This window comes from Varanus komodoensis, unplaced genomic scaffold (genome assembly GCF_004798865.1).
Source record: "Varanus komodoensis strain SLA01 unplaced genomic scaffold, ASM479886v1 scaffold21, whole genome shotgun sequence".
Classification (NCBI taxonomy): domain Eukaryota; kingdom Metazoa; phylum Chordata; class Lepidosauria; order Squamata; family Varanidae; genus Varanus; species Varanus komodoensis.
In genome coordinates this window covers 12,726,742-12,751,916 of record NW_025335589.1, presented here as the reverse complement: position 1 = coordinate 12,751,916, position 25,175 = coordinate 12,726,742, and the positions used below count along the sequence as shown (strand labels likewise).

At 37.3% G+C, this 25,175-nt stretch overlaps 1 protein-coding gene across 3 annotated transcripts in view; it reads left to right on the top strand.

The window, feature by feature from the left end:
• FSTL5 (follistatin like 5) overlaps positions 1 to 25,175 on the top strand; it is a 356,934-nt gene that overhangs the window by 16,035 nt on the left and 315,724 nt on the right. For 2 of the 3 annotated variants that reach the window (XM_044430808.1, XM_044430807.1), the window contains exon 2: positions 20,839 to 20,869. In XM_044430808.1, the coding sequence (XP_044286743.1) occupies positions 20,839 to 20,869 (31 nt within the window). Of the gene's footprint in view, positions 1 to 20,835; positions 20,870 to 25,175 lie in introns of all 3 variants that reach the window. The other variant, XM_044430806.1, reaches the window with a different exon arrangement.

Below are 25,175 nucleotides of genomic sequence, written 5' to 3'. Positions count from 1 at the left end.
TGGAGGATGTGCAATACTTCTGTAATCATGATTTTTGGTTTCTTAATGTTCAGCTGCAGTTTCTTTTGCACTTTCTTCTTTCCCTTTCATCTGGAATTGTTTGGATTGCTACTGTGTTCTGACAGTAATATACTATCATCAGTATATCTTAAATTATTGACATATATTCCATCAATGGTCACTCCTGTTTCTCCTGACCCTATTCCACATTTCCTTATGATATGTTCTGTATGGAGATTGAACAGATAGGGAGACAAAATACACCATTGTCTGATGCCTTTACCTATAGGAAATCATTCTTTTTTTCTGTATTCTGTCCTAACCGAAGAGTCATATTCATAATACAGGTTACACATCAAGACAAGCAAGTGCTTAGCATATCCATTTCTTTCAGGACCATCCATAGTTTAGAAACATAGTGAGTCAGAAGGGGCTTCCTGACACATGATCCCTACAATCAAAGGCTTTGCTGTAGCCTACAAAGCATATGCTTATCTTTTTTTGGAGTGCTTCACTAACCAATATATGTTTTCAATATAATTTTGAAACCTCTTCTTTTTCAGAATCTAGCTTGAACATTGGGCATTTGTTGCTCCATACAGAGTAAAATTATTTATAGAAACATTTTGAACATCACTTTGCTTGCACGACAGATTAGTGCAATGGTCCTGTACTTGCTGTAGTTCTTTGTATCTCCTTTCTTGGGGATTCGGACATATATTTAACATTTTCAATTTGTGAGTTATTTTTTGTTTCCCATATTTGTTGGCATATTATCTTTAGGATTTGGACTGACTCACTCTTAGTCACTTGGAATAGTTCTACTGGTATCCCATCTTCTCTTGGTGCTTTGTTCCATCCAAGTTCTTTCAGAGCAATGTTCAATTCACTTTCTAATATTGCAGTCTGTTCCTCACAAGTTTTCTTTATAAGGGGTTCTGCCATCCTTTCATCTCTTCTATATAGTTCTTCCATATATTTTTTCTTCCTTAACTTTTCATTTTTATTTTATCCTGGACAGATAGTATCCTAATTCTGTTCTTTCAGCATTCCTAATCTAAATTTGAATTTCCTTCTGATTTCTGGAATCTTTTGTAAACTATCTGTTATTACTCATGTTTTGTTGTTCCTGCCTATGTCTATTAATGAATTTATTAGCCATTGAAACAGTCGGACTCCCTTCCAACCTGGGAGTCTTATTTTGTGGCACCATCTCTTGTTCCATCATAGGGTTTCCAAGATTAAAATAGTCAGCAGTTGTTTAACATTGCTGCCTTCTGCATAGTACTAATTGGAGTTAGCCTGAGTTTCATTGCCATTGTCTGTGAAAGATCCTGCCCAGTAGCTGCCCTTCAGGAGTTTCTTCATCCCCAGCATTAGAAATATCCATTGTCTTCTGCTTTTTTCTCCATTACTCCTGATGCGTGTAGATGCACCGTAGTCTTGTGTCTCTGCTTTGACCATTACACATTGGGTGATCCTGCTAGAAAACCAGCCTAGTTATATTCTGGCCTGTTGGCAGCATTGTTCACAGTTTCTTTGACACTTGCCAACACCCTCACTATTTTAAGATCTGTATCCAAGTGGGGGGACAAATATATTTGTCTATTTACCTACTGACTTACTTTACTACCTTGGACTTTTAATGCACATGGAACACTTGTAGTGGCTTACTACAATTGAAACCACATCATGATAATTAATTAGCACTATTAACAAACTACAATAGAGATAAGCAGAGCAGATTTTTGAAAAACAAGCTTCAGTAAAAGCATTATCTGCTCAGCAGTGTAAAAGCATGCAAATACAAAAATAATCTTTAGCTGGTAGAAGGTAATTAAAAGGTGGGTGTAAAATAATTTACAGTAGGGTATGTCATCTTAAGAAGAGGAAAAACAGCCCTTTTGATTCTCCTAGATCCAAGTTAACAGTTACTGTTAGGTAAATAGGTTAATTTACCCTGTACTACTAAATCATAGGAAATCTTATGACAATAAAATCAATACACAGATACTGAGTCACGGTATACATTTTGAGTACCTTCTCATGTTGAGACATCAGAATATCAGTATGATATTTTCTTGGTTTCTTTTCTTGTGCACTTATGGTATGATGTGATTGTTTGCTATTTTAGTTAATTATAGTGTCAATAACATTCACAGATTTTTTAAGTATAGAAGTTATGCATGGGCCTTGCTTTTCCAGTTAAATATCTGCATTAGCCACAATTAAAGGCTGAAGAGACAATCCTTAGTATGTTTAGATGAAAAAGTCCTACAGCTCTCAACATTCCCCAGCCAGGTATAGACAGGTATAGACAGTTTTGCTTCATCTAAATTAACTTAGGACTATACTCTTAATTTCTATAGCACTTTGATGCAATTCTGCCCATACCCATATGCGTAACAACAGAGTCTACTTCTAAGTAGGAAAGAACAGTATTGCACTGATATCATGTAAGATTTGTTATATGTAAGGTAGGTTCAGAATCAATGCCAGGCAACATCCAGGGTCTCAGGGCCTGCTAGGGCTCACCATTGTTTCTCCTCATAAGCTGCCCACCTGTCCCACAATTTTGAACTAAGTGCAGCCTACCATTTTAAATTTCCTACAGTGTAACCTTGTTCTAGATCTGCTTTCCCAAACCTGTGACTCTACAGGTGCTCTGGGCTTCAGCTCCCATCAGCCCATGTAAATATGTCTAATGGTCAGGAATTCTGGGAGTTATAGTCCATAACATGCACAGAGTACCATGCTGGGGAAAGCTGTTCCAGAAAATGTGGAAATTAAGATGGTGACCTGTGGTGGAGATCCACCAACGAATACCTTGCCTGAAACCTGGTATGGTTTCTGATGAATATCAATAAGTTCATTAGAAAGGTCTTCTGGATGTCCATCTTGCTGATGCATGTGCTCAGGAGTAAAAATGAGAAACTTTAGTGATCTAGTGATTATTTTTTTCCCTTCGAATTCAAAGATGGGATAAAAATAGAAGATGTTGGCAGCTGCTTTTAACCATGGTACTAATCAGAGCAAATGAGTCTAAATGCAGCTGGAATATATAATTCCTTCAGGAGCTACTTGCAACCTGCTGCTCATTTGGTATCTTCACCTTAGGCAGCAATTCCAAGGGAAGTGCTTTTCCAGCTATTATGAACTGGGTTTGTGGATGTTTTGCATGTGAAAGCTCAGAGGCATTTGCTTTTAAGATACACTTTCTCTTGAATAGTTCCTGTTATATCAGTGGTGTCTGATTTACAACAGGAAACAAGGTAGCTTTTACCTGGCTGTAGAATGTCTGATTGACACAAAAATGGAGGAGAGGTATGTCCAGTAAAAGCACATAAATTGCTCACTAATGGAAGTAAAGGGGCATTGATCCTCCTAACCACTGCCTATTATCATGGGAATAGCAGAATACGCTTAATTTCTTTCTCTGTGTTATTAATTCCTTTATAATAGCATTAAAGTCCATGTTTAATTTGAAGTAGATATGTAACATTCATCTGCTACAGTATTTCTTGCTGTTATTGCATACAGAAGGTATGTTTCGCATAAATGTAACAATTATGTTTTGCCAAGCAGTTTGATCTCATGGAGATGCCTGTTCTCATTATCTTCTGACTTTCTATGGATTTGGAGGCTTAAGGCCATTTTCACATCAGAGGCTTAAATCAGATTTTCCTTACATCCATGTGAATGTCAATCCCACATTGGCAGCAATACATGTCTGATTTTTCTTCTGCCTTCCATCCAATGTTAAGAGCATTTAATAGGCACTTCTGGTGGGAAGGAAGGCTTCTTAGCTTCATCTTAATAACAATCTAGGAGAAGAACATGAATTGAGAACTAATGCACATTTTCATCCATATTGAAAGAATTAAAACAGTGAGTCCATGTTTCTGTGCAGTGCTTCTGCAAAAAAGTTCAAAATAGAAACTGAAAATTTTATATAGATTTAACATGAACTGAATTTGACTAAATAGGAAGTGGAAGTGACTAGCTCACTGCAAAATATAATTGTCCATCTTGCAGTATTTGTGCAGTCTATTCACTTACTTTCCCTACTTATTACCGGTTGGGAGCTGTTTTCACATGGGCTTGGACAAGAATTTTCTTTGGGTCATTTCTGATAAATTACCAGCTTTCACACATTTCTTCATAAGCAGGATGGCAAAAACTTTTTTTAAAAATCAAAAGTGTGAGAAATTGAATGACAGGAGATTGATCAATCCTGGAAGAAATCTTTGAGTGTTATTAGTTCTTAAAAGAGTAGGTTTGAAACCCTGGGATTATACTCAGGGTTTGTGGTGCTGAATTAGGACTGTCACCTCTTTTCTTCTGACAGGCTGTTCTTTAACAGATACATGGCAGGGAAATACAACATGTTTATCTCTGTGCTAAGAAGATAATAGTTGTATCTATGAAAGTTTTTGAGAAGAATCTACAAAATTCACAAATATCCTTATAAAAGGGACAGAAAGATTTTAAGATTTTTTTGAAAGGAATATAGGAGAAAATGACATTCAGCCACCTCCAGTTTCACCAAATTTGGTTGGATCTTTTATTCTTTTGAGGGGTTTATTTGCATTTGTCATCTGTAGAGTAGATGACACATTGATTTAGTTATACCTATATCTATTGAGAGCTGGTAGCATATAGTGACCCCCCTCCCACTGGTTGCACACCTTAACATGGCGTTGAGAATGTCAGAAGCCAAGAGCAATGCAGCCAGGAAGCCAGACTGTGTCACTGGGGTGGTCTTCTAGCAGGATCCCTCAAAGTGGAAGGGTCAAAACTGAGGGAACAAACTAAGAGGAATCTGCCCTCTTCAGGAGCAGAACAGAATGAGTATCTGTAATGGTCACATCAGCAGAACTGAATGGATGTATCTAATGGTGATGGAGGCTGATAAATTTCTGAAGGGAAGCTAGTTGAAGGTGACATTGGCAGAGCATCTTTCACAAACAATGGCAGTGATGCTCAAGCTAACTCTGGTGATTATTGTGAAGATAGCAATGGTAAACCACTTCTGAATCATTTTACCTTCAAAACCCAAAGATGTAGCACAGATAGTATAATGAAAAAGCCTACCAAATAATGCCAGTCAGAATTTGTGGGAAACCTATCAACATAACCATCATTCAAGTCTCTGCTTCAACAACAGATGCTAAAAAAGTAAAAAAATCTAAAAGTTCTATGCAAGTGTTCAAGACAAAACTGATAACACACAAACACACACATGGAAAAGCATGGTGATAAACCTAAGAAACTAATGCAAAAGTAGGAAGCAAAGCAAATTAAATTGTGTAGGAAAATTTGGCCTAAGGAGCAGAAATGATGCAAGTGAATGACATATTAATTTTGTGAAGCCAACAATCTGTTTATAGCAAACTTATTTCAAGCAACCAGCCAACCAGATGGGTGGTATATACATGGACATTACCAGATGGCCAACACAGAAATCAACTCTAACTGGAATGAGGAGATAGAGAAGCTATACTCTTAATGCCGAAACAAAACCAGTAGCAGATTGTGCTAGTGCCATAGACCCTTAATATATTTTTAAAAAAATCAGAGTCAAGCTAAAAAAGATCACTAATAGGAACATAGTGCCAGAATACAACTTAAATAACATTCCTGATAGATTTGCATTATTCAATTGACCATGAGCCAAAAGACAATTTTTGTAGCAAACAAAACAAAACAAAGCAAGCCTAGACAATGGAAACACAGTTGCTAAGGACAGACAAGAAACCAATGCGAAAAGTGACAGAATGGTGAATGCAACTTTTCAGTGAATATCACATAGATACAAAAAGAACTATACTGGTCATTATATTACAATGACTCCTGCAACGAAATAGAAGTGGACAACAGAAGATACCTCTTCCAGATGACACAAGAAATCAAAGGGACACACACTAGAAGCAGACAGGACAAAACAGGCTGTCATACTTTGGCCACATGGTAAGAAGGCAAAATTCTCTGGAGAAGACAATCATGCTAGTGAGATCAAAAGTAGAGGAAGAAAAGGAAAGACCTAATATGAGATGAAATGAAAATGTAAGGGAAGTCACAGCCCTGAATTTACAAGAGCTGAGCTGAGTTTTTTCATTCATAAGATCTCTATCAGTTTGAATTGACTTGATGGGACATAATGGTACATAAAAACATCAACAGATTAGTAGTTAGAATTCTGGACTGGTGTTCTTGTCCCCACTTGACCGCAAAGCTCAGTTGGTGATTTGGTGCCAGTGACTGACTCTCAGTCTAAGCTACCTTACAAGATATTTGTAAGGATAACATGGAGAGGAATAGGACTATATGGGGTACCTTGATCTCTTTGTTCAGTAGAAAAAAGGCAGGATATAAATGTAATAATAAATAATAAATAAATATGTCTTACTGCTAGATTTTCTGCCATCACCTGGTAATTACATTACCACATCCTTCTCTCTTACCTGTATATATTTATTTCATATATGGAAATTGCTAGTTGAGTTTACAGTTTAATGCATATGATTACTAGCCCATGAAATCTTGTCACCATAACTTTTAGATCCCAAAGAAGGAAACTCAGATGCACAGTATAATTAATCTATTTGTGCATTCCCTGAATTCGTTTAGCAGTCAAATCTATGCACACATATCCACTTCTGTTTGTAGATCTCCCTTGCTGAACTGGATGAGATTGTACAAAACAGTAAGTACATAGTAATATACATTCTAAGCACAAAATGTAATGAGCATGAAAAATCATTTATGCATTTTAACTACATAATATGATGTGTCTGATGATAGGCTTTCATTATCAAAATTATGTTACTCAGATTTGTATACCCTCTTCCACCCAACTTTCTTTAATTGGTGATTTATGTTTCTAACAATCTAATATAATTCATCTGCATGCCTAAACCAGACACCACTGTACTAAACTAATTAATACTGTGTCTATTGTTGGGTATATAGATGCCATCCTTCTATTTTATTAGGGAAAAAATGCAAGATTAGATTTTGTGAGAGGATCAGAGGTATTTCTTTTCCTTTTTAACTCCAATGAAGAAAGTTACAGTGTTGCCAAGTACCAATGTGCAAAAATAATGAAGAAAATCTCTCTCTCTCTCTCTGTTTAATTTTTCAAGCCCTATGCTACAAGTGTGGAGCCTTGGATTACAATAATTAAAATGAAAGATATAATAAATCAACAAATCATCATTCTTCAGCCAATCTTCCATTGTTTAAGGTGCTAATCTTATAGTTTGTTCTATATTAATAATAAATCCATGATCATGACCATATTAGTACAGTAGGCACTAAAGGGCATAGGAAATTTAGTGAGCCATATGGCTATTCGGGCAGGTTAGAAATCTGATAAATAAATAATAAATAAACCAACTCTAGATATAGGGCTGTTGATGTCAGATCCCTCCCTCCATTACCTAATCCATATGGTGGCACTAGCTTCACAGGTAATGTTTTTACTGTTAAAGACACAAAAACCTGGCAAAAGAAAAGAGTTAAAAAAACACTTGCAGTCCTATATAGGCTATGAAAAATTATTATTTATTCAAATGTAGTCTAGATTTCTAAATGGAAATTGTCTTTTCCGCTTTACATTATTCAAAGATATTATTGCAGTTGGGGATTCACTTCAAAGTAGGTTCTCCTCGTGGCTTTGGTATGGAGCTATCTACCAACATTTCATAGAATCATAGAATCATAGAATAGTAAAGTTGGAAGAGGACTGTAAGGCTCCAATTGTCCAAAAGTTCCAAGTGTCTGCTTAGTGCAGGACTTCAAATTAGAGCATCCCTGTCCAGTGCATCTGCAGTGTGGGAGAGCCAATGACTTGTCGTATTGCCATCTCAATGGTTCTTTCTGATAGCCAGAATTTGACTTTCTGAATCTTGAGTCTTTAATTCTATGTCAGGGATGACTGAGAAGGGATCCTGGGCCTAGTCTGTGTGACAACATTTCAAATACTTGAAGAGTGCTATCTTATCTTCCCTTCATCTTCTCTTCTCAAGGCTAATATTCCCAGTGCTTCCAGGCTTTCTTTGTTTCCAGTCAACAACCTTCCTCTGGACCTTTTCCAGTTTGCCTGCATCTTTCTTAAACTGTGGTGCCCAGAACTAAATGCAGTACTCAAGGAGAGGCATAACCAGTGCTGAGTGGAGGAAAACTAGCACCTCACATGATTTGAAAGTGGTATTTATGTTAATACTGTCCAAACTAGCAGTTGCCTTTTTTGCAGTGATATCGCATTGTTTACTCATATTCAGCTTGTGAGCTACAAAAATTAAGAGATCATCTCTGCCTGTAGTATTGTTGAGCCAGGTACCCCACTTCTGGTAACTATGCATTTGGTTTTTTCTTCATTGCTGCAAAACTTGGCATTTGTCTCTATTAAATTTCATTCTATTGTTTTCATGCCACAACTTTGAACCTTTAGGGACATTTAGAATTGTATTTCTGCTTTCCAGGGTATTAGCTATCCTTCCCAATTTTTTGCCATCTGCAGATTTCATATGTGTTCCCTGTACCTCCTCATCCAAATAATTTGTACTGGGCCCCTGACTCAAGCCCGTGGGCCCTCTCGCCAGTTTGGGAAGGTGCCATTGATAAGTACTCTTTTAGTCTGATTCTCTAGCTATTGATTCACCTGATAGTTGTTCACTAGCCCATTTTTAAGCTAGTTTGCTAACCAGGTTATTATGGGGTATTTTGTCACTTGTACTTATGATGCATTTGTGTGGTAAATTCTTTTCTATGCAATGTGTTTATAACATGTAGACTTTCTTTACTGAATTTCAGACCCTACCTATGGTGTTTGCCTAGCACATCACTGCTCCATGATAAAAATGTCAGTTGTACCCAACCCATTCTGTAAAAGGATTGAGGTTACCTGTGTATGAAGATTGTTTCCCTGACCCTTTATCCTTGGAGTGAATCTCCTTGATTTTAATGTAACTTATTTCTTGGTAAGTGTGTTCTGGATCGCAACTTATAGCAGCTGAAATAAGGAAAGATTATATTTTTACTCCTGCTAAAGCATCGCAGTGCACTTAAATCAGGGTGTTTTTCCCTCCCCTACAGTGCCAGGTTAGATATCTTACAAGTAGCTCAAAGCTCCTAATGTGCCAGAATAGCAATTTGTGTGGTTAGCCATCCAGAATCTCTTCTCATCATAAACCCAGTGGAAAATTTTCTCTGCTTTTCATCTGCTGTGTATTGAAAAGTCTGGATTGAATACAACCTGCCTGACACAAAAGAGAGGATTCTTTTCAGTTCTGGTGTGCTATGCATTGCTACACCTCACTGGTTTCGGCTGACATAAGATGATGAAACATAACATGATGCAACATACTGCAACTGCTCCAATATTCATTTGGTTATTGAATTCACGATCTCAGCCTGTTGGTATATTTTTGCAAATCAAGAAGTCTCAACAGCAAAATCATTTGCACTTTTTACAAAAGCTCTAGAACAATTAATCATCTTAACTGTATGTATCATATATGCATATATTTAAATCCACACACAATTATTATTATGGTGGTATGACTGTTAATTCTGCTTAATTGCCCTTCATTACTGAGATGATGTTAGGCACTATAAAATAAGCTGATAATTCTGGTTCAGAATCCTAAAGCAGTTCCTATAACTTCATTGTCTTGACAAAAGCTGAGCGAAAGTTGCATTAACTATGACACTTGTCTGACCCATGTAGCAAAGATTCTCTAGAAAAATGTTTCTGGAAAATCTCAGATTTGACAGATCATTTCCCATAAAGATACAGTTATGCCCTATTGACTTCAGTAAGGCTTTAGCGGCTTCAGTTTGGCTGTGAGGGAGAATTCTTTGCAAGCATCCACATGCATATGGAGTTCACCTGAAATATGTATCTACCTGTAAACGTACTCTGTGTACATATAAGTAGCTTGTGAAGATGATTGTTGATGCACTTGCTGTGAGCATCTTAACTTGCCCTAGCTGGTAGTCTATCATCACATACCTTGCAGCTAGTTTTAGGCCAACGTCTGTCCTCCAGTTTTCTTGACCTCTTGTAAAGGCTTCTGTTCTTCTTTATTCATGGGGTGCTTGGACGGCCTTTTTGAGTTTATCTTATCATTGCAAGAGAGGTAGAATATGCTTGTTTTTTTACGCATTTCTTCAGTGTTCTACAGCCCCAGCATGCACAGACTTTTTGATCAGAAAAAGCTTCATGAAATGCCTTCTACAGGTTTAAATGGATATATGGTAAACTAGGGAGGCTAAAGAGAGATGTGTGACAAAATACAGGCCGCTGTCATATAAGCTCCTTGGCTACCTCATAACAAAGAGAAGTGCAATAATACCACCCATATGAACTTAACTTAAATTTTCTTCTTTTTTTGAAAAAAGTATAGAAAGCAATTTAGCTTCTACCAAATGGGAAATTTCAGCACATCATATGAACAGCTTTGCAGTTTTCTTATGTCAGGGCTCTCTCTCTGTTCCTCTTTCACTGTTTCTCTAACTTGCTCCACAGTTCAGCTCCATCTATGTAATTCTGCAACTTATTACGGGCATCTCTTGACTCAACTTGCAGTTGTGATTATCTTGGCCATTAGCTACCGAATTCTAGGCAACATAATTTTATGCTGTGTTTTTATCCCCTTTAAGGCAGTAATAGCCAGCACTGATACAAAAACACCCACCTATCCTGGCACTCTGGAAAATATATGTATATATACAGGGGTATTCCATTCTGTATTATGTGATATGAACATTTATGTAAACAACATCTATACATGTCTTAAGGTGGCCTCCTGTGCAATACAATGAGATAGTGCATTGAACCTCATCAGGAAATGGGGCATCATTTTTGAATGCTTCCCATATGTGGGGGAAGGTTCCTGTAAAAAAACAAAAAACCTGGCATATTCTGGATAAAGCGTTTGGTCTGTCTGTTCTATCACTCATCTACTTGCAAATGATAGTTACTTTTGTTTTAAATATGTAAGGGAAAGTTAGTATCTGAGCTATTTTACCTCAGATACTACTTATCTGTTCTGTCCAAATATCTGAGGGCAGTCTGGAAAAAGAAACTGGTAGGGGATGCATTCTGCAACCTGCCTTGAGATGGCTTATTAATCCAATAGGTGGCTTATACAAAAATAGATACAATCCTAAAATAAGTCTTTTTTTTTCTTTTACAGTAGATCAACCTGATTTTGGTTAACAGAATTCATAAACATAGCAGTGTTAGGATAATCAGAAAAGTGAACTTGCAGACTTAATCTGTAATATTAATTTGCATAATAGAATAAAGTTTCATGATTTTTCTGGAGCAAAAACAGGGAAAGCGTATTTATGACAACATAAGACTGGTGCTATTCAGTTTAGGATTTCCTTTTCATTAGATAGATTGGGAATGGCAATGGAGTATAATCTGTTATCGTTCTTCAGCAGGTTTAAATCCTGAACAGAATGTAACAAAAGTAGCTTTGATGGAAATGCATGACAATATAATAGAGCAAAGTGTTTTTCAGGCTTAGACAGAAATCGAGGAAGCTACAATTTAAAACTAATTTGCATTTTTGATGGGACATTTCTGATTTCATTAACATCTGGTTGATCCTTCAATTAACTCTGATGATGCAAGACAACCTGCACCTAATTTTCTGAGAGAAGCTTGGCAACTAATAACTGAAACAAGCAGCAGAGATTTGTAGCGTTCATGCAACTGTTAAAAACAATGAGCCTCTAAGGGGAAAAATGACAACCACTCAAAAATCTAATATGTCATAGTTATCCTTCTTCTTTCTTGTTAAGTCTGAGATATATTTATCAAAGTACCTTTGCAGCCATAAGGTTTAAGACACAGCTAGTGGGTATATGTTCTCCTCCGTTTTTAGTATAAGTACAGGATACCTCATATGGACTAGGCTGAAAGGGTCAAAGCTCCCATCCACGTGCCAAGTTCATGAACTAGACCTGGGGCCCTGTATATATACTAAAGTAATCATAAAGGTACATCTGCTTTGCTCAAGGAGTATATAAACTATGTACTTGTAAACAGAAGGAGATTCTACAAAAAATACTTTAGTACTGAAAAATTACCATGGATATTTAAATAAATTCATGAGAGGGATGCATTCTAGGTATCTTTTCTTGATCACTTAAAAATATAAAATGTAAGTATAAAATATATAAAGTTTCCTAAAATTATAAGCATAAATTATGGTAACACAGAGTGAATTAACAAAATACAAAGCTAAGTAAGGTAAAAAATATCTGTGGGAAGAACTACCTAGCTGGGGCAGCCCTGATCTCCTGTCTCAAAAGGCTTTAGCCAGAACTGCCACTGATGCTGATAAAAGGGATAGCAGAGCTCCTCCTATAATGATTCAATTGCCATCAAATCTGTGTTTTACTCTGAAAATGTCAAACTCAAAAGAAATGAAGTGCTTGTAATACTGAGGCAAGACATAGCACAGGCAGTAAGATCTTACAATGCACAGTTTGACCAAATAATATTGATCTGATATAATGGAAAACCTATCAAAATAACCATCATACAAATATACATTCTAACAACAGATGCTGAAGAAAAGTAAATAAAAAAACTTGTATGCAGGTGTTAAAGAGGAAATTGATAACACACCAAAACAAGACATGCTGGTGATCCTAGGTGGCTGAAATGCAAAAGCAGGAACCAAAGCAGAATCAAATGTAGGAAAAATTGGCCTAGGGGTAAGAAATGAAGCAGGAGAACAACTCACAGAATTTTGTGAAGCCAACAACCCATTAACTGCAAACACATACTTCAAGCAACTGTTCAGAAAACTGTATATATGGACTTCACAAGATGGCCAATACAGAACTCAAATGATTATGTAATTGGAAGCAGAAGGTGAGCTGTATTCTTGTGGCCAAAAGAAGACTAGGAGCAGACTGTGGTAATGACCATCTGCTCTTTATTTCAAAAATCAGAGTCAGGCTAAGAAAGATCACCAGTAGAAAGTTACTACTGAATATAACTTAGCTATCATTTAAGAATTTAAAGTCCACATAAAGAGTAGATTTTAAATGCTCAATTTAATAGCCAGAATAACTATGCACTGAAACCAGAGACATTACTAGAGAAGAATGCCAAAGACAATTCCTGTAGCAACAAGAAAAAGCCTATATGGATGACAGAGTAAAGTTGCAAAGGACAAGCAAGAAACAAAAGCAAAAGGTGACAGAAATAGGGATAGATTCCTGAATACAACTCTTCAGTGACTATCATGTAGAGACAAAAAGAACTATTACAATGATCAGTGCAAAGACATAGAAGAGGACAACAGGAGAGGAAAAATAAGAGACCTCTTCCAGAAGATCCAAGAAATCAAAGGAAAATCAAACCTAGATTGGGATTGCAAAAAGACAAACAATGGAACATACTATCTGACCAGTTTGTATGCTGCTACAGTTCATACTTGGGCTCTCCGTGAGGCTTGCAATAATTAAAACAACACAAGAATCTCAAATCAACAATACTATTTTTTAAAAATAATTTTTATTTTTTCAACTTATACAATTACAAAGAAAAAAGTAGCATAAACAAAACAGACTAAACTGAACAAAATAAACAAAGTTGCCAAGGAAATTAGAAAAACACAGCCCATATACTGCAGCCCCCCAAACCAACTCTTTTCAAATCTTCCCACACTCTGAGAATATGCAAAAATTATTCTATATGTCAGCAGATTTTCTAACCAAGTCAAATTCTAATGCTTTCCTTTTCCTTTTCCAAACTCCCCAGGACTTCCATTAATCATACTAAGTACAACAAAATTTCCATTTGATAAATTCTTCTAATGGTGTTCTGTTTACATAATTAGTTAGCTTTGCCATCACTGCATATTCTGCTAATCTGTTCCTCCATTCTTCAATGGTTGGGGCTCCAGTGATTTCCATTTTGAAGCTATTGTGATTGCTGCTACCGTAGTCATATACTTAAATAGCTCTGACATATTTTTGAAGGGTCTCTGGAATGGTATTCAAAAGCACATTCTTTGCACTCATAGGAAACTTAATTTTAAAGATTTTCTGCATTTCTGCATGTATTAGTTTCCAGAATTTTTGTGTTATTTTGCAAGTTGACCACATATGATAGAAGGTCCCATCTACCCTTTCACATTTCCAACATTTTACATTGTAAAATCTTATCCATTTTCCTGATATCTTTTGGAGTAATATACCACCAATAAAACATATTATACCAATTTTCTCTTAATGCTTGACCAGTAGTGAATTTAATATCTTTCTTCCAAAGAGCTTCCCACTGACCAGATGATCTTTCTTCACCAAGATTCTGTTTCCAAATTGTCATGCATTTCTTATCTTGATGGGTTTTCAGTGTCATAGTGTAATACCAATTTGTAAAATCTTCCCAGTAAGTGATCATTCTGTTATGTAATCAACATTTCAAAATCTATCAGCTCTCTTAAAATTTGGTTGCATTTCCCCCTTCAGTTTGAAATCATTTGATAGTAAACAAGTCATTGTATATTTTTCCTTTCATCTTTCAGTTTTTGCCAAGATTTAAATCATCCTGATTGGTCAATTATATCCCGATAAGCTATAAGATTGTTATTTCTGTTGTGTTTTCCATATGCTAAAATCAACAATGCTAAAGTAGTGCATTCAAAACATAGTAACAACATATTAATTCTTTCAGAATTGCTTCCTTTTCCTGTAACTAATCATCATATATCTTCCCACAAGACACGCACACACACACACACACACAGAATCTTGTGGCACCTTTGTCACATCATGTGGTAATTGGTATCCCTCCTAAAGATCACATTCTATTCTGTAACTTACATATGAATATCCCTATAGACTCGTCCTTCTAGGGTATTGTCACAAAGTGTCTAACCTAAAAATCCTCCAAATTCCAGCTGCTTTACAGTTTTTCCCCTACAAACCTGGGATTGAAAATACCCCAGAATCACTATAGGAATGTTGTATGGGGTACTTTTATGTTCCAAAAAATAGGATCTAACAGAGGAACAAAAGAATAATCTCAATCTCTTTTTTAAAGTTAAGTTTCTAAGTTAAAGGTTTCAGCAAACAGAATTAAAATTCATTGAAGGAAAGCTTTGTTATGATTTTTTTATAGTAGGCAAAATTATTTTTAGGCAGAGAAAAGGCCAATAGGCCAAGCATTGTTATGCAGAATTTCTTTTTTGTATAGCCTTGGGAAATATTAAACCTTACCTTTTCTTGCTGAGAGCTGAGAGCTATTCTTTTCTTGATTGAAACCTTCTAGAAAGAAATTACAGCCAGAAGGAAGGCTTTCCATATTCAGCACTTGCCTCAGGTCAAAAATGACCCCAAATGCAACTAATGCTAGTTTTAAGCTGATACAGGGTTTTACAGATTAACAAATTTATTCTGAACTAGCTTTTGTGGACTATAATGACTTCATTGCTTTCATGAACTATCTGATAATTTAAAATTGTTTTTGTATATAAAACACTTTATATTATGTTCAATATTGTATATGCAAAAGTTTAATATTCTGTAAGCCTCCAAGAGACTTTAGCAGCATGGCAAAATTGAGATGTAATAAATAGTAAAGCAATGCCATTTCTGGTCGACATGACAACAATATAGTGAAAAATCATCAGAAAGTATGGTCTAAATTAACCCCTCTGTTTTTTTCGCAGTGATAGACCTGGTGCCTGGACAATGTATGGTTGAAATGTTCAGTTTTTCCTCTAGTTCCCATCACTGCTCAAGTAAAGGCAATGGCAATTATAGGTGTGAAAGACATGGTTGATATTGGACTGGGGGCTGCAGCCTGCCACCAGGCTGTCCTCTTCAGGTTAACACACCATAGGTCCAGTTACCTTCATAATAAGATAGGGATGTGTGACACTGGAAGAGTCATTCCATTTGAACTTGATAGACTTTCAACACATTTGTGCACACTGGGACCAACTTATTAGATCTAAGTCACTGCTGTTGTTTTGTAGCATTTAACTGAGAAGTATGGAAGCCTCCTTCTCTCACTGAATATGATGCACACATTCCACCTTTGCTGCCTTCAGTTTTCTGACAGTTAATTTCAGATCTGCCCAAACCACAGAGGAGTAAATTTTGCACACATTTCCCAGCTTTTTAAAAACACAAATCACAATCCCTTTAAAAAACAAAAGTCTATGTGCTGTCTCAACTTCCATCAGATTGAATTGGCATCATAGCAAAGTTGGGAGAATAGAATCCATGGGTTTGAATCAATTAGATCCATTGGAATTTCACTCCCATCAGATTTCTCAGATATCCATATAAGAAGATTCTTAATAACTTAATGATTTTGAGAAAACACCAAGTTCTGATGTGCCTCATGATTACATTTTTCAATTTCAAAGCTTTCACTGAAGCAGCAGGGGGATCCACTGAGGTCCTTTGCAAATAGTGGATTCTTTAAAACATCATATAGCTTTAAGCAAAAATGCCATTTAGTGCTTTCAGGACTAAATATTATGCAAACTTCACAACAACCCTTTCCAGTCAGTCACAAATATCACTACTCCCTGGACCTCCCTGACTCACTCAAGAGTTTCCAGTTTATTTTCCACCCAGAAACAGCACTGATACCAGCTGTAGTGTGAGGAAGTCTGTTCCTTTGTTTGAAGGACTGCCTTTTACTGCTAGAAATGAGGAACAAAGGAGTCCCATTTGAGTGAGAGTGATCCATGTGGAAGTAAAAGACAAATTTGACTTCAGACATTGAAGAGTCTTGAACTAGTTTTAAGAACATACTTTGTATCAGGCTGTTTTGATGAGCTTATCACAGTATGTGAAAGCAGAAGAAATGTTTTTGGTAGTGTTGTCATAGTTAACCAGAAGGTGATGGTTAGTAAATGCCACAAAAAAGGCATTATTGTTACCTTTGGGAGGAGGGGGAAAAATCAGCTTGCAGCTGAAATTCAGGTAGATGCTGGCAGGATAATTGGCTTCTAATTTATATTTTCCTGTTCCCTGCTGTTGCAACTGTAGTTCCTATAATGATCAGTGCTAGCACAAATGTCTAAGATATTTTGATATGATTACTAAGCCCACAAGAACTATGACAGTGTATTCCATTTATTCACAAGTTTACTTGTGAATAGATTTGTTGCTCCTGAGTTACAGCTGTGAGGGGGATGCCTTCTTGCAGGTGCACATGCAAATAAATAAACAAAACTCCAAATAAGCTAACAGAAAACCCAGATCCAATTAAAAGAAGCCCTCACCTGCCTGTTTGCAACTGATAAAGTCATAAGAAACCAATCAGAAACAAAGTTGATGACTCTCTCCTAAACATACTATAAAGTGCAATCTTATTCATGACTATTCAGAAGTAAGTCACAGTAAGTGAGAATGGAATTGCAACCTAAGTAATATAAAATGTGGGTATAAAATCAGTAGTGACTACTGTGCCCAAAATTATTGCAATCTAGGGTTAGAATCTTAAAATAGTAGAACTGGAAGGGGCCAGAAGGTTATTGGGTCCAACCCCTTGCTATTACAGGATACTGTTACAGCATCCGGGTTAGAGTTTGGGTTTCGGTTCTCTGAACAGCGTCCCAGCCATGTGGGGATGCTTCCTTTTTGCTGTGTTTCATGGACTGTGGAAGCAGGAGGAATTTTAAAAAATCTGATGGTCTAAAATCCATTGTTTGTGAGTTGTATGCCATAACTGCACAGTCTGTTTTTATGCCTACATTGTACATTTAATTTGTGTAAAATGCCTTCTGGGGAGAGAAGATGTGGGTTGCATGGTAGTTCAGGAAGGATAATGCCATAATCATGATCCCAGATGTAATAATCTCCTCTATAGGGGTTAGTTTAAACATCATACTACAAAGTCTTCTTCTATTGGTTGCTTACTGAAAGATTTATTGAAATAAATAAATTAGAGGCATTCCATGGGATTTTATTCTAAGTGCACAATCATGACACAACACCAGGTCATAAAGAAGGGAATAGTTTTGAGGTAGGCTTGCTGCGAAGAAAAATAACTTATTAGCACAAGTACTGAATTTAATGAGTGGCTTCAGATGCTGGAGCCTGACATTTCAAAATCTCACAACAGTTTGCAAGTCATCTTTACTGACTGATTTAAAACCGCCTAGATGCTGCTTTTCTAGAGCAGCTTAACAAATAAAATACCTTTAAAACAATAAAAGGTTAAATGCATAATAATTTCTAGTTTTACTTCACCATGGCTGTCCCCTGCTTTTCAGTATGCAAAGCTGCACTCATGCATCATGTTATGAGCATTTAAGCTGACTGACTTCAGAATGATTATCTGAACACAACTGGATGTGGAGTTAGCTTCTGAGGGGACGGAAAATATAACCCATGGAGGGAGGCTGGGATGTGAATTTAAACTGTTATGTATTTAAGGAGTTGTTCAAGACTTTGTATGAGTTTTGCATCTACTTCCAAACTGCTACAATGACATCAGTATTTTTTATAGAATTGACTTGTCAATCAAGGTGAAATATGCATAGAAATTAAACTGGAAGAATGCAATATGATGTCAGTTACTGCTTGAATGAGAAATAATACGCTCATGGTTGCCTGGATACAAATAAGATGTGTGTCATAGAGGAAGGCAAATGTAAATGAATGAACAAATGAGTTGTCAACTTTTGCTTTAGACTGTGATAAGGGCAAGGAGAACTGCTTGTAACATGGATGACTTGCAAGAGTCGTCTGTATACTTTGCATGTCTTTGGACAGTTAGTCAGTTTTCCTATTTGATTTTGATCCATGTATGTTTAAAAAATATATTCTAGTTCTGCATTCTAAGGCTCAGGATGGTTCTGTATGGCTGTCCCAGTAATAACATATTACCTTAAATAAAACCTACTGAACACTCATTTCTATGCAAATGCTGAACTCTGGCCATCAAAAGCAGATGCAATAGACAATTTTTTATACTACTTCTGCAGAAGATCAAAGTTTAACCTTTGGTGAATCCCTAGTTAAAGGGAATTCCATAGAGCAACTGCTGGGAACACTTTTCTACAGTCCCCTGTATTTTAAGTCTTCCCACCTTTCTGCCAATGAACCTCAAAGCTCAGAGAAACAAACATTAGAATGATCAGTCAATAAAAATTGAATGGCTAAAAATCAAGTGGTCACACAAACAAGAGATAAAACAGCCAAACACTTTACTTGACAGCATACAATTAATTCAGAGCAAAGTCTTTCTTTAAAAAATCAACCTTTGGCTACTTGCCTAAAAGCAAAAATCCAGAAAGAAGTATTGATCTCTTTAGCACAACTTTTGCTGTCAAGAAAGGTGTGCCTTGTGTTCCCACCTGCCATGCTTCAGAAAGCATGGAGATAATCGGCAAATATGGAAGGTGTCTGAACAGAGGGAAAGACTCTAAGGCAAGCCATGTTGGAAGAAACCAGGGATCCAAGCATTTTGTGTATGCAGTGGCTAAACAGCTGCCCATGGGAAAGTTCTTAAGCAATATGAGAGTCACACAACACCTGCCTGCCAATTCCCTAGAAAGTGACAGTCCTAGAGAGATCATTGTACAGCCAGTTTTGGTATGGAGATCTGCCCTTAGCTGTTGTCACAGAGCACAGGAATGAACCTTTGTAGATTAGATCCACATCCTGAATTGTTACTGGAAGTCAGTGGGGAAGCAATACAACTCAGCACTGCAGTTAAAGGACTTTTCTGCATGAAGCATTATCATGTATTCACCATTCTCTGCTCATAGTTGTTTACATGTTATTTTGATGACATTTTTGGCCCTCCAGTTTTGCTTCTGTGTCTAATCAACACTTTCTATAAGTTTTGTTTATATTAGATTAGGGAATATATGGCCTTTAATTGTGAAAACAAAAGAAACTGCATGTTTGTGCTATTCTGCTACAACACAATGGTACCTAGTGGTTATGTAGAGAAAAAGCAGGAAATGAAACGCTCTTCAGACAGTGCTCTGATTTCAATTCTGCAATAAGACTGGAAGTAGATAATAACGGATTAACAGCTGATTAGCAGGCTCAAAGAATGTTCAGAAACTTGCCTCCCCAAGAAGAGAGCTGCAGCATTCTGCATCACTAAAGTTTCCAGAGACCTCAGTCAAGCTGCTGCTGTAGTCCTAAAATATCAGTCTTTTCTGCAGATGATGCTGTGGGGAAAGCACAGAACAACTCAAACACTCCCTGTTTCACTGCAAAACTGAGCTGCAGTAGTATTTAAAATCATTCTATTCTCTTGATCCAATTAAATATTTCCTTAACAAATGTGCAATTCCAAATACTGAGATGATAGGTCTGAGGGTGGGTTATTTTTTCCTGCAAGTGTCCCTTAATACAAGGCTTTCTCCACACTGAGGCTGGAGAGCAAAACAGGTGAACACTAAATCCTTTGCACTGTCTGCCAGTTCCCCCAGTATCCCACCCCACTGCACCTGATAACGAATTCCCATCCCCAGCCTTTGATTTAGCATTATGAGGGAAAGCCTGGATTTGGAACATCATGATGTAAATGCACAATTTTGTGTATTCTTTCTCAGAAATAAGCAATAGGACAGAATCCTTAGTAAGCATGTCTTAAGCTGCATGCTAAAAGCCCTTTTGCTACACATTTGGTATTTCTTGGCTGAGTAAATCCTGATGAATTTGATAGAATCACTCTACTGTGAAGGATCAGTTGGTTCACATATATGCTTAAAATGCATATTCAAAGTTTCACTGTTATTTACCTGAGTATAATGTATTTTTTCCTGACAATATAGGTGAAGTAATTGCTTTTTTCTTTGTTTTACATTACAGCAGGAAAAGAGTCCAGAAAATGCAAGAAATAAAGGTAAGTTACTACATGGTGAATTTAAAATCCTCACTTTACTTTTTATTATTGGAACCCAAAGTGTTTGCTCCTTATCGCAAATGCATATTTAGACATAAAATACTCCCAGCTCCCAGCATTCTTTAGCCAACTGTAATATGTTTTATCTGTTTTTCAACTTAACCTGGAATGAATAGCTAAACCTAGAATAACATGATCTCTCTTAAGTTAGATGCATGTTATTTTTACTCACTGTTCAGAGGGACTGCAAGTTTTGCTTAGAAAAATATGAAGATGTCAATAGAATGTCCTTTAGGGAATTAGGATATATTGTACTTCCACATTTTAGGAGCATGGGTGTGTTTAGTTCATTAAGCATGTTCTGGTTGGTTTATACTGTGCAAGGGCAGTGCTGAAACTACACAGCAGCATGATATGGAAATATGTGTTATTAGTCGCACGCCCCCAAATGCCAGTAAATAAATAATAGTAATTTTTAAAAATGAAAATAGCCACAGTTGGTTTTGACTCTTTCCCCCAAGTGGGAGCTGTATATGGAATTAAAACTATGCCCATGAAGAAGGAAGTAATAGATTACCAGAATAAAGTAGCTTTGCCTAGGATTATCTATGATGTGTGTGTGTGCATGCTGAAATTACCTAGTGAGCTTCTCTTGATGTAATACATGCACAACTTTAGAGTTTCTTCATCACACTCCTCTTGTTCATTTCAACTGCCCTGAATTTCTGATCTGGCTCAAGACAGAACAGGATTCTCTTGCAAAAGCTTTATTCATCAAGATAGCATACATAAACTTAAGCTGGTGCCTGAAGGACATGCCCAACAGTGAGGCTTCGGGTTCTTTTATTCCTTGAGGTAGACAAGCTGCATAGCTTTCACATCACACCAATTCTCTCTTATCCCCACCTTCTTGCTTTACCTGGCCTACTTTGGAGAGCTTTCTCTGCATAGTATCAATCTATACATTCACCTCGCTTTCAAATTGAATTTTTACATCACACAACTGAGAAGTATGCAATGCTGTGATCATTACTAGTTATTTGTAGGCATCCAGCACAAAGTGAAGCAAAATTGTGTTGTCCCAGTGTGGGAGGTATAGGTAAAAAGACACCAGTTTCTGAAGGACATATGTAGCAGGGTGCCATTGCATTCATGTCCTGCTTGTGGGTTTCCCACGGGCAGCTGGTTGGCCACAGTGTGGGCAGGAGGCTGGATTAGATGGTCTGATCCAGCATTTGTCTTTTAATGTTCTTTGCTGAGTTAGGCCCACCTGTCCCCCTAACCAAGTAACATCTCCAGTGATTGGCAGTGGCACAACAGGGTGTCATCTTCCAACCTGAAGATCCCAGTGACTGAAAACAGGCTCTCTGAAACTAAGACATGTGCTCAGCCACTAAGCTGTCTCCCAAATTATCCAAATTCAGGCTATACTTGTGGGCCATTGAGTTGGCCAAGCTAAGTACCTGCATTAGCCTTACAGGTGGATTGCTTGGAATCCAATATTATGGCAGGCTCATGAAAAGTTATGGAAAAGCCAAAGGTCATTAATGGTCTTGCAAATGTACAGTCAGTTCCTGCTTATCCAATCAAAATACTGGACAGAACAGCACAGAATATTGCTGGAAATGAAGTTGAAGCCTGTAACTTGAAAAGTGGAAAATGCATGCACACACCCAAGCCTCCCATCTAGACTTCCCATCAGATTTGTGGAGACTCTGATGTGCCCAACATGTGGCAGCAAGCACTTCCCATTAATTTCAATATGGAAGTACTCAATGTGTTCATCTACTCTGACAAGCAAAGCTGTTTCTTTCATTGAAGTTAATGGAAGCTCTTGCTGGCACATATGCTCACCACAGCACGGATGCCTACAAGGAATTAATGGATTAGGTTAAAAAGAAAATTATGACTACCCAATATTTGTGTGCATAAGCTGTTTGCTCTCTCCACTGCAATTAAAAATTGCTCTTCTGAACTCAGCATGAAGCTTGCTGCACATTTTTACTTGCTTTGTAGGTTTTGGAAGGGTGGTTAGTGAAAAAGTTAATAGATCTGTAGATGTTTAAGTACATGCTTATTGTATCTCTCTGTGAGAGATACCTCATGCCCTTTGCCTTCCTCTTACACACCATCAAATTATCTAGAAAGTGTTTTTCTGCACAGCAGAGAGTGCTAAGCAGGCTCTTAAGAATAATTTTCAAGCATGCTGTCTCCATGCAGTGAGGAGGTCACCAATATGCTGCAAGCTGGCAAGACCCAGCATGCTCAGAGGTTCATTAGGTCTCCAATTTAAGAGACTAACCAAGTATACAGTTGTCGAAGGCCTGTAAAATATTTCTAACAAGTCTATCCATTAAAGTCTGCCAACTCTAGTTTAGGGGATGAATCCACAATCCTGAAGCAGCTATGTGAAACACTGTTTTGCCGCAACTGAGCATTCATGCATTGGTATCCATAATAACTACATCTGACTTTTCTTCCAGATTTTCCCACATATACTATTCTATACTCCTTGTCTTTATATCCACTAAATTATGAAGATTTCCTTGATTGGGTAAACATCAAAATACAAACCACAAAATGCGTACCTCACTTTTCCAAACATGTACATTTCCATAAAATGTACATTTAAATGCTCAGTGTCCAACATTAATGTGTCTTCAGTGTTTTACCAAACCAGACTGATTCTCCAACCAAGCTTCACATTCTAGTTTCAGATTCCTAAATAATGTAAGTTCTGATTATAAGTAAATATGGTTAATAGTGGGCCCAAGATAGCCCTTAAGTGTGGTTATAGTGATTCATTTCATTTCATCTGGTGGACAGGAAGAAACATTCATATATGAGAAAAGAAAAGCTGGGGAGATATTGTGTAGCTGAACACCTTGATACATGAAGCCAGTGTGGTGTGATGGTTAGAATGTTGGACTGGGGAACTAAAAGATCTGAGTTCTAGTGCCCACTTTGTCATGAAGCTCACTGGCTGACTTTGGGCCAGTCACAAATAGCCTAACCTAGCTCACAGGGTTGTTGTGAGGATAACAGGGAGCTATGTAACTTTACCTGAATGCCTCATGAAGGGAAAAAAAAAGGTAGCATATAAATGCAATGTAATAATAACACTAAAGAATCAGGAATAAAAAGTTTGGATTGACCCCCTTATTTGTAATATTCTATGTATTTTGCCTCCTTCATGGATCACTGCCTTGTCGTGGCAAAGGGGCTTGAGTAGCACAATGAAGCTATGAGCTATGCCGTGCAGGGCCACCCAAGAAAGATAGATCATAGCAGAGAGCTCTGACAAAATGTGATCCACTGGAGAAGGAAATGGCAACCCACTCCAGTATCTTTGCCATGAAAACCCCATGGACAGTACCAAAAGGCAAAAAGATATGACACCGGAAGATAAGCCCTTCAGGTTGGAAGGTGTCCAATATGCTACTGGGGAAGAGCAGAGGGCTAGTACTAGTAGCACCAGAAAGAATGAAGCAACTGGGTCAAAGCCAAAAGGACACTCAGTTGCAGATGTATCTTGTGGTGAAAGGAAAGTCTGATGCTGTAAAGATCTATACTCCATAGGAACCTGGAATGTAAGATCCATGAATCAAGGCAAGCTGGATGTGGTCAAACAAGAGATGACAAGACAGAACATCGACCTCTTAGGAATGAGTGAACTAAAATGGACAGGAATGGGTGAATTTAATTCAGATGACCATCAGGTATACTACTGCGGGCAAGAATCCCTCAGAAGAAATGGAGTAGCCTTCATAGTCAATAAAAGAGTAGGAAAAGCAGTACTGGGATACAATCTCCAAAATGACAGAATGAACTCAGTTCGAATCCAAGGAAAACCATTCAACATCACAATAGTCCAAGTCTATGTCCCAACCACTGGTGCTGAAGAGGCTGAAGTTGACCGGTTATATGAAGGCCTACAACACCTTCGAGAATTAACACCCAAAAATGATGTCCTTGTCATCATGGGGGATTGGAATGCTAAAGTAAGAAGCCAAAAGATAACTGGAATAACAGGCAAGTTTGACCTTGGAGTACAAAATGCAGCAGAGCACAGGCTGGTAGAATTTTGTCAAGAGAATATGATGGTCATAGCAAACACTCTTTTCCAACAACCCAAGAGACGACTCTACACATGGACATCACCAGACGGTCAACACAGAAATCAGATTGACTATGTGCTCTGTAGCCAAAGATGGAGAAGCTGTATACAGTCAGTAAAAACTAGACCAGGAGCTGACTGTGGCTCAGATCATGAGCTTCTGGTTGCAAAATTTAGGCTTAAGTTGAG